Here is an 11,246-nt window from a genome sequence, read left to right on the forward strand (position 1 = left end):
GGGTAGAAAACGGAATGCTTCGTACACACGAATAACATATGAACCATGCATTGGAACATGATGCATGCATGCTTTTCACTCTCAACCTCACTATATTTAATTATGAACAATATGTCATAACCGCGACAAGCATGTATGGGGACATTTGAAATCATGCCCAACTATTTCAACTAACGTAAACAAACACTCCGTCATTCTTAAACAATAAAAATTACTATATATATTGTTAAATTCCTATAATATTTTTATAATTGAACTAAAAATAAAATCATCGACACTTATGCAAATTGATTGTTTCTACCGATTATGTATGTCGTTAAATTACAATAATTTTTTTTTAAATCCATCAGATAAAAAATTATATACATGTAAAGATTATCAAATTATCATTTTTCTATAAACATTACAAATAGTTTTTGTAAAGATATATAGTGAGAGCGAAATCTTTTTTTTATAAAATTTTTCCATGTTAAGTATCATTATGCAACTTGACATCTCAGCAATTGACACCTCAAGTAACAACAATCATCTGTCATCACATGAAAAAAAATATTATTGAAAAAAAGAAAAAAAAAAAAGAAAATACAAAAATATGGGGGACTAGACCAAAACCCATATGTTAACAAAAACGATACATAGGTAGACAATACCTATTTATAAAGAATTCTAAGAACATACTAGATGAAAGTTTATTATACCAATGAAATGATTCTCTATGAATAAATCCTAAATTAGCTAACTTATCAGCACACACATTCCCTTCGCGAAAAATATGAGTAACTCTAAACTTGATTGTTCCACAGAAATTAAGACAAGTATTCCATCGATTATGAAGCATTCACGGAACATTAGTCCTAACAGTAAATGCATCACAAACTAAGGCAGAATCACATTCAAGCCAGACACTAGTAAGCCCCATTTTTTGAGCTTCCTCCATAACATGTATAACTCCATAAAACTCAGCAACCAAAGTAGTTTGAACTTCAAGAAACGTTGAAAAAACACCAATAAATTTTATCATACTCCCACGAAAAAATACTCCCACGAAAAATACATCCATAAGTAGCAAGGCAAAATCTTTTGTGAAATCTTTTGGAAAACGTGAAATTTTAGTTTCATGTTTAGAAAATTCTAATGTATGTGGACCCTTCTGCATTCTGCAGGTGGTGGAAATCAATTGTACACTTCCACACCTTGAGAGAAGGTTCCCTTCTCCCTAGCTACAATGGTAAGGTTATGTTTGGTTTACAAAAGAAAGGCAAAATAAGATGATTCCTTATATATCAAGGATGAACATCGACTCTAATTAGCTCTTGGCTTTTGGCTAGCTTACAGAAACATGCATAACTAACTATCCAAGGACAACCTTTGTCTGGGAACAACGTTAGCCCTTAATACAACAAAAAATGCACACTCTAAAAAGACCATGCTTTGCTTTCATTAGACTTGATTTTGACAATTCAAGAATGAAAAATATATGATATTTAAACCTTGCTCTTCTGATGTGGGCATGGCCTCACTTCACTACTGTACAAACAGTAGACTGCTGGTGGACGCTTCCACCCCTATCCAAAAGCGCGTGTTAGAGATCCCACATCGACTAGAGATTAGAACCTTTCATTGTATATAAGTAGGTGCAAACCTCAACTTCATGAACCGGTTTTATGGGGTTGAGTTAGACTTAAAGTCCACTTCTTAATAGCACGTTTACTGTTGGTGTTGGTGTTAATGTATCTTATATGCTCCGAATCGAAAGTTAGGGAATGATTACTTAATGTTTTTTAAATATTTTCAGGAAATAACTGATATACAAATAGACCTTATTTAAAAAGGTACATAATTATCTACAGCTATATATTCCCCCTTTCCCACCCAAAATCAGCTATAAAACCTCCCTGAAAAGCCTCTGTCCAACCCCTCTTACTCCCTCCCTTCACAATCCTCTCTCTCTCTCTTATATTGAATTCTACGTGTTCCCTAAACCACCACTCCTCTTGACACAAAAAGGCGATACCATGTGTCATCTAACTCCCCACCTTCCCTGCAAAGCCGACTCAAACCAAGAGTATCTAGTTTCAATGAAAGTCCAAGAGACAGAGGAAACGAACATGACGATCAGCAGCCCCTTGATTCAAAAGGGTATCGTCACAACACCCCAGGTAGAGAAGAACTCAGCAGCAATGCAAACCCATGTTTTTAAAGAAGTGATTTCCATAGCCAAAATTGCTCTCCCCATGATCCTCACCGGTCTCTTACTCTATTGCCGGTCAATGATCTCCATGCTCTTCCTCGGCCACCTCGGAGAGCTTGCCTTAGCCGGTGGCTCCCTCGCCGTTGGCTTCGCAAACATCACCGGATACTCAATCCTCTCCGGCCTAGCTGTCGGAATGGAACCCATTTGCGGGCAAGCTTACGGTGCCAAAAAGTTCACCCTCCTCGGTCTCTGCCTTCAAAGAACCGTTCTCCTCCTCCTCTTCACTTCTCTTCCAATCTCTCTCCTTTGGCTCTACATGAAGCATATCCTTCTCTTGTGTGGCCAGGACCAGGATATAGCCTCACAAGCACAATCCTATCTTCTCTACTCCATCCCCGACCTCTTAACGCAATCTTTTCTTCACCCTTTGCGAATTTACCTTCGAAGCCAATCCATTACCCTGCCTCTCACCCTTTGCGCCACTCTCTCAATTCTCCTCCACGTCCCCATCAACTACCTCCTCGTTTCCCACCTCAATTTGGGAATCAAAGGCGTGGCTCTCAGCGGGGTGTGGACCAACCTCAACCTCGTAGCTTCTTTGATTCTCTACGTAGTCTTCTCCGGCACGCATAAGAAAACATGGGGAGGTTTTTCTGTCGAGTGCTTCACGCAATGGAAGTCGCTTCTCAATTTGGCCATCCCGAGCTGCATTTCCGTGTGCCTCGAATGGTGGTGGTATGAGATCATGATTTTGTTATGTGGGTTGCTGGTAAATCCCAGAGCAACCGTGGCCTCCATGGGGATTTTGATCCAAACCACTTCCTTGCTCTACATTTTTCCATCGTCGATAAGCTTCAGCGTGTCTACGAGAGTTGGCAACAAACTGGGCGCCCAAAAGCCCTCCAAGGCAAGACTTTCTGCCATAGTTGGCCTCTCTTGCAGCTTCATATTGGGGGGTTTAGCTTTGGTTTTTACCATTATGGTTAGGAACATTTGGGCCAGCATGTTCACTCAAGACATGGAGATAATAAATTTGACCTCATTGGTGTTACCGATCATAGGACTTTGCGAGCTCGGAAACTGTCCTCAAACAACGGGGTGCGGGGTGCTGAGAGGCACAGCAAGGCCTAAAGTTGGTGCTAACATTAACTTAGGTTGTTTCTATCTTGTAGGAATGCCTGTGGCGGTTTGGCTTGGTTTCTTTGCTGGATTTGATTTTCAAGGGTTGTGGGTTGGGTTACTTGCGGCTCAGGGGTCTTGCGCAGTGACCATGTTGGTGGTTCTGAGTCGAACCGATTGGGATGCTGAGGCTCTAAGAGCCAAGAAACTAACCAGTGTTGTTGTTGTTGTCGATGATGATGATGTTGACAGCAAGGAGGTTGGTGCAGAGAAGCCACCCAAAGCTGAAATCAAGGAAGATTCTTTATCATCATTAGCTGAATCAGATGAAGATAAACAATCGTGTGTTTAACTTTTAGTAATCTCGGTTTTTTGGACAGAAACAAAAACCAAAAGGGAAAAATCAAAGAAGACAGAGGGAGAGAGAGAGATCTATAAGGGATTTGTCTTTAGCTGTATAGGGAAGGAGAAGTTAGTGACAGAGGATGACTTTTTTGTTTTTATATAATTTTAAGATCACATGGGTGGATCGAGGAATTTAAATACAATAATGTTAAAAAAAATTCACGTAATTATCGTCGCTACCTCTTTTATTCGTCAATTCAAATCACTTACAATCAGCTGTTTCAGTTAATTGACTTGCACGTTATATGCAACTAATATTGCTTATTTAACTCATGCTGTTTCCTAAATCTTTTGTCTTCTTTCCTATGTTTGGGGTAAATAAAAAGCACTATACTGACAGCTACAAGTACACTATACATACTTGTTCCTTAATCAAACTATTCTACGTACTTGTTGCTTAACGAAACTATTCTGTGTTCTTCTGTTTCTAATTAGCAAAGTACAATAATAAAAGGATTTCAAGAACACCCATACTTAAAATATGTCTTTCACTTCACCCAATATGAATTTATTAATGTGATAAAACTGATTTGTAATTTTTCACATACTTTTATCAATTTGATGAGTGCAAGCTCAAGCACAGCTTTCTGTATATGTTTGGTAGCGTCAAGAGCAAACTCAAGTTCATTCCTTTGAGGAATTAGTCTTGATTTTCGACTCTCGGAGATTCAAGGGTAGAAGAAAGGAATATATTATTTATATCCATGTAATCTACGCTAGTGTGCAAACGCGTTTCTCTATTTTAATTTATTCTTAACACTAGCAGCCACTTTTAAGGCATGAATCACTCTTTGTAGTCACCCTGCACGTCAGAGGATATGAAATAGTGCATTATCTTACCAATGTAAAGTACATCATTTTTTCACTTTTCTCAGTTTATCACCCATTCAACTACTGATTTATTTCTGCAAAAGATTAAAGGGAAAATGAATCTTTCATCTTTCTCCGTTTCACTCCATTTTCATTTATATAAATGACTGTGTTTTAAAGCTACGATGATGTGTCGATGTGATTTGTGATTACAATTTTGAAAGAGAAATAGCGATAAGAAAAAGTATAAAGTGAGTGTGATAAGTGTGAAAGAATTAGAACTCGGACTAAAATCTTTGGTCCTACCATCACAATGCCATGAAACTTTAAGCTTATACAGATTAGTGCATTATTACGTGTAAGAAACTTTTGAGAAAACTTTGCACCTATACACATGGTTGATGACAGAATCACATAGAAAGCACACCAAAAGATAGACATCGAATTCACATGATTCGGTACCTCACGTTTACTACCACAAAAACACTCCAAAAACAAAGATTTATTATCTCAAATAAAGGTTAAGGTTCTTTACAAGCTCCTTGAGGGAAATTAATTATTCTTCACAGTTTTAAGACATTAGAAAATTGACACCTCTTCATTAAAGAACCGAAAGTATTCTTTTCCAGGAAAGTCCCAAAAATATTAATATAACAATTATGTGTATAAGACGAAGAAGGCAACAAGTATCCTCCTTGTACATATTATTTGGAAATATTGGTTGCTTTTAACCCAACAGAGATCCGAGTGAAATAAATTATCACGGATTCTGAGTCATTTCTGATTTGCGCCATTTGGCATTGCACCCACAAATATCTCATCTGCCGAATCTCGTTGCCAAAAATAAGATGGGGTTCATAGCAGAAGTGGGATCACGGACAATGTAGACTCCTGGGGTAGAGAGTTTGACCAATTGATGTAAGAATTTTCTATTTGTTCAAGGCTCACCATGAAAATGACATTAAATGAAGCACAATATATGAAAATCTGTGTTTCAAAGCTCAAGAGGGAAAACTTTTGTCGCCAAGTTAACAAGTCCAACTAGTCTCCCTGAGTCATTTTAGAAAGATAAGATTGTTTTTGTAGAACAAAATGTTTAGAGAACTTCAAATTCAACTCTTCCTCATGGGTAGGTCAGCAACCAGCAGAGTATTCTAAGCACAAAATAGGGTAACCATTGCCGGACGCCGGCTGGTAAAGAGACTTCTGATCACTTACTTTCCTATCTATAATCTATGGTTAATTTACCTTATTTGTCTCATCTGGTGTTATACTATTATTAATAAATAGAATAAGATAGACATGATTTGCTGTTTTATCATTAAAATATAGAATAAGATGCATCAGAAAATCAGGGATTATACACAGATGAGATGGCAAACTTTGTGGAAATAGCAAACTTTGCAATTTTATTATAAGGCAGAAAAATTATGATCAAAAGGGGTTTTTTTGTTGGAGATCTAGCGATCTACATGTAGTGCTGGAATATGGGAATCAAATTTAACCTGCTGCTTTCTTTTATCTGTTACTTTCTGGTTCTGGAAAAGATAGTGAAGATTTGAAGTAGTGGATGATAGATTATGCTAATTCCTTTTCTACGGAGCTAATGAGAAAGGACAAGTATATATGCTTTCAATATACATTTGGTTAGGTTTGGTTTGTCGTCCCTTTTGTAACGCTTTTTTGTGAGCCAAGTATTTACAAAGCATCTAATTATAAAGGTAATGAAATTTTAGTGAGGTAAATTGTAAAAAGTACTATTACAGGGTATCAGCTAAAATTTGGTGTTAGCAGTGGTTCTGGACCATGTGCCATAAAAGCAGTCGTTGATTTTGTTTCACACAATTCATTTTCATATTATATATATGGTCTTGTTCCGCCATCAAACGACAACACTCGCATGTTGTTAATCACAAGTTTATCAGTCACATGAGACTGACAAGGTAATGACGTGGACATTTTCCCATTTTTTAAACATCCTAAATGTTATTATACAACTTATGTCTGAAATCATTTAGTAAGACATAAGATTTAGCTTTATGATTTAAAACAAAAGTTATTATAAATAATAAAAATATACTTAAAAAGACTATACTAGAGTGTAAGAAACTATTTGCTGCTTGGGAAGATTAAGAAACACGTAGAAATAGTTTATTTGTTGACTTCTTTTGGTCCCAATTTAATATATTACAGAATAATACGCGGTGCCTATATATAAAGGAGTCAATTAAAGTTATATCTATATAATATATTTATCAGATATATACGACGAAGAAATTCGGTCCAATGATTGCTTCGAGCGGGTTGAAAATTTACAAATTGATTATTAGATTATTTGTTATGATGGTGCATGCACATAATTTTAGTCATTTCGGCATGCTTCTGTGCAATTAAAAGCCTTCCAATTGAAATTATGAACATTGTGGCTAGATATTCTCACCCCTTTGAGCAAAACAACAAGGTATATATATATATATATATATGGAGTCCAATTTATAACTAAAATGTAATGTAAGCGTGTGTAAACATCATTTTAGTACTAATAAGTTGCTAATTTAAGATTTATTCATAAATAATCATTTCATTGATATAATAGATTTTCATTTAGTCTGTTCTTAGAATTCTTATTAATAGGTATAGTCTACCTATGTATTGTTTTTGTTAACATATGAGTTTTGGTCTAGTCCTCCCATATTTTTGTATACTTTTTTTAATAATACTTTTGCCATGTGATGACAAATGATTGTTATTACTTGAGATGTCAGCCTAGATGTTAAGTAGCATAGTTATGCCTAACATGAAAACTTTTTATAAAAAAAAACATCATTTTAGTGTAAATTAATTTCACATTTTTAAAAGGAAATTGATAATTTGAATTTAAGTTTTTTTTTATCTAAAATTAAACTATTTTTTTATGTATTCTAAAAGTGCAAAAAAAATGTAATATACGTTCGTGAACTTGTATGACATATAAATATATATTAAAAATAAATAATAAAAGGATAGAATAAATAACTTATGAATTAAATTTAAAATAGAAAAATTAAATGTTTTACTTGGTTTGAGTGAAAACAAACTTAAACACCTATTATTGAGGAATAGATGAAATATAATGTATGACTTTTATTTGAGCATATACCTATATCTTAAAATATCGTTAGTCCATATCTTCTAAGAGGGGTAAAGAACAAATTAATCAACATATAGTTGTGATTGATGTTGTGTGTGTTTAATCAACACATTAAAGAAGAGTCAACCAATTGTTAAGTAGATCTTAAACAAATTGTTTGTTGTTGTGTGTTTAATATTTATTTACAATACTTACAAGTCTAAATTTATTTAGTTCGAAACTAATATTATTATCTAAATTTCATTTTTTATCCTAATAAAAAATACAACAATAAAAGGTCAATTATTATTTATATTAATAATAAAATGGATGAACCAAATTTTTAATAAGAAAAAAAAGTATTTTTTTCTACCAAAATAAAAATCATACTACTTAATGTACAATTAGTTTAAGTTAACCAAAATGTATCACAAATTTATTTTCACTTTTATCTTAATCAAAAGATTAATTTCAATTTAAATTAAAAATTTAAATTCAAATTCTATGTAAAAAATGTAAAAAAAAATTAAAAGTAATATTTGTAAAGGCCCCTTTAATGTAAATTAAATTGCATTAATTTTTTTTTATATAATCACAACTTTAATGAAAAATAAATTACGCTAAAAGTTGTATTCACAAACATTTTTTACTTCAAAAATAATAAAAAATCTAAATTTGTGCTTAGATATACAATTTATACAACAACAAAATTTTAAAATCGTGTTTCAAACTATGACTTTAGCATTAAAAATAAAATCATATTTTTAGATACTACTTACCTATTCATGTAATTATTTTAAGAAAATGCCAAAATCAAATGAAATTATACCATTTTATTGATTTTAACCACTGTGTATTAAGAAGTGGATTTCAAGCTTAAGTCACTTTAATCTCTATGAGTGGTCCAATAGCGATGCGATAACAGGTGACCTGATAAGTCTAACAAATACTTAAAATGGCTCTATACCATATTAAGTAGTAAATTTTAAACTTAATTAAACCTCATAAAACTCACTTATGAAGTAAGATTTGCACTCACTTATAAATAATGAAATGTTCTAATATCTAGTTAATGTGTGATTTCCAACAATGTGGACGTGATCTAATTATGCACTTAGTAAAGAGAAAACCACATAGAAATTAAAGAGAAAGAGAAAACCGTCGTTAAAAACATAACATAATTACAAAATTGTCAATGTTTTTTTACAACAGTTTTCTACTAACCGTTTTTATGAGGTCGTGGCTTTCATCTTTTGTATTAGTGAATGTCGTGTAAGTATAAGAATTGTATTTGGATGGTTTGTGTATAAATACTTATAAAAGGACTTTTATTTTAAAGTAAAATTAAGTTACATATATAAAATTTAAAATAAACTCTCTGAAAAAGATAAATTATTTTTACTTCTTAAAAAAAATCAATTTTAGCATGTATAAACTAATGGTAGTTTATGAAATATTATAAAAGTTTTTGAGAGTTTCTATTCTTAAAAAAAAAAACTTATACTCTTAATAAAAAAACCCTTAATATTTTTAACTTCCAAAGACAATATATATATATATATATATATATATATATATATATATATATTTAGTGATGTCATGAACGGCAGAACGGCTTTAGCTGTTTTCCAACTGCCAAAAATAAGACATTCAACTTTTAAATTCATTTATTTGTACATTCATTTGTCTTGGACGGACTAAGTAATATGTTTATTGATACTAAAAACGGTCGAATTAATCAAATATAATATAATATTCCTTTCATTTTTTATGTATCATTTAAGGTCGTTTGTTATTCTTATTTTTTATTTTAAAGTTTAATGTAAGATTTTTTTATGAACTAAGAAATATAATATTTTTTTGACTTTAATAAAATATTTGCAATTTTTTCATTTTATCATTTTAATTTTTACACCACTATTTCTATTAATTAAAGATAAATGAAAGACAAAATTATAAATAATAAAAAATTAATTAATATTGTTTTTAATTTTGAAAATAAAAGTTAAATAAAAATAAAAAATAAAAAAAATTTGAAACTTAAAAAGAAATTGAAAAAGTAAATAGCAAATACCAATTTCAAAATTCCCCATGGCTAAAATCCATAAATTGTTGAACAGGGTAAATAACAAAAAAAACAAGTATTGAACTAAGCCTCCTTAAGATAGTGAAAATCCATGAGATTGTTTTGTCACAGCAATTAATTAGAACTTCACACAAATGCAAATCCTACTTTACTCATTGAAGTGAATTAACTCACATTTTGACAGATAAGAATTATCTACCTACTAATTTTGACAGATAACTCATATCAACAATAATACATTGGTTAATAGAGTTTTTAGCTTTTAGTTTTATGTATTATTGTTGACCCCAAACTAAAAACTACATGAGAAAACTAAAAACTAAAAACCTTAAACTAACCAATGTATTGTTGTTGTGATTGATGTATATTTAAAGAGGATGGTTGATAAGTTGATTATGGTGTAAATTATAATTAATTTGTTTATTGTTTGTGTTTAATGTTCATTTACATGATTTATAAAGATAATTTTTTTTTTCTACTTTAAAATCAAGATTACTAATTTCACTCTCAATCTTAATATATCACTATAACAATTAAGAAAATAAACTACCAATCACATTCATTATGAAATAAACGAATTAGTTCCATATAGGTCAAAAGAAATATTTTATCAAAACAAAAATTATAATAATGCTAATTATCCATAAGAAAAAAGAAGTGATAAACATTGACTTTCAATACGATTTGTTATTGCACACCAATGTCAATTTATGAATTGAATAAACTAATTAACATCAATCTTGATAACGTAATCCATATTTTATTACTTTGACCCCTATTTCTAAGTGTTTAATTTACATCAATCACATTACGGACTATTTTTATATTGTGAATTAATTAATGAATAATCATATTAAACGTTGACTTTTATATTAATTATCATAAGAAGTCAATAAAATTAGTATTGATAATTATTTGTGTTCAGTATCCTTGCATGTACTATTTTCTTTGGATTGAAGGTTTAGAAAACTAGAAGATGGATTAGGGAAGTAGTAGTACGTAAGGTATAAAGATACAGAGAGAAAAGTAGTAGAAGACGCAAATGTGTACGTAGATGAGGATCTGAGGTACCCTTTAAAGCTGAAACCAAAACGTGATGTTTTGACTTCTTTTTGCGAACTCGAATAGCCGCAATTGAGTTGTCAACTTGGACCTCTTGTGCTGATGAAAAGCCAAAATTTGTATCTCTATTTTTTTTTTCGACACAATTTCGTATTGTCAAACATTAAATACAAGCCTTTCTATTAAAACCTGAGTTTAACATGATGTGGTGGATGTGTCCCTGCTAGTTAGACACAATTGCCCCTTTATCTCTCTTCTTTCTGTCTGTCATCCTTTAACTTATTTTACTATGACTCTTTAACCCTAAAATTTTCAAGGAAATCATCACAATGTATAATCTTGAGTTTGATTATGTGTCTAATATAAATGGCCAGTTCTTCATCCTTCGACCATTTTTTATAAGTGAGTTTATTCGGTAAGAAAGTATGTGACGTGGTAAACATTGGTACTGTAATGATATG

General features: G+C 31.8%; 1 protein-coding gene across 1 annotated transcript; it reads left to right on the forward strand.

Moving 5' to 3' along the window:
• The first annotated feature begins 1,773 nt into the window (after positions 1 to 1,773).
• Positions 1,774 to 3,885, forward strand: LOC137828862 (protein DETOXIFICATION 49). The gene has a single exon (XM_068635600.2). It carries the CDS (start codon positions 2,016 to 2,018, stop codon positions 3,663 to 3,665), a length of 1,650 nt encoding a protein of 549 aa, XP_068491701.1. The 5' UTR covers positions 1,774 to 2,015; the 3' UTR covers positions 3,666 to 3,885.
• Positions 3,886 to 11,246: the final 7,361 nt, after the last annotated feature.

This window comes from Phaseolus vulgaris, chromosome 7 (assembly GCF_051622355.1).
Source record: "Phaseolus vulgaris cultivar YP4 chromosome 7, ASM5162235v1, whole genome shotgun sequence".
Classification (NCBI taxonomy): Eukaryota; Viridiplantae; Streptophyta; class Magnoliopsida; order Fabales; family Fabaceae; genus Phaseolus; species Phaseolus vulgaris.

Excerpts from the sequence above, each read along its gene's own strand:
- LOC137828862 (XM_068635600.2), top strand. The coding sequence starts at position 2,016 with ATGTGTCATCTAACTCCCCACCTTCCCTGCAAAGCCGACTCAAACCAA.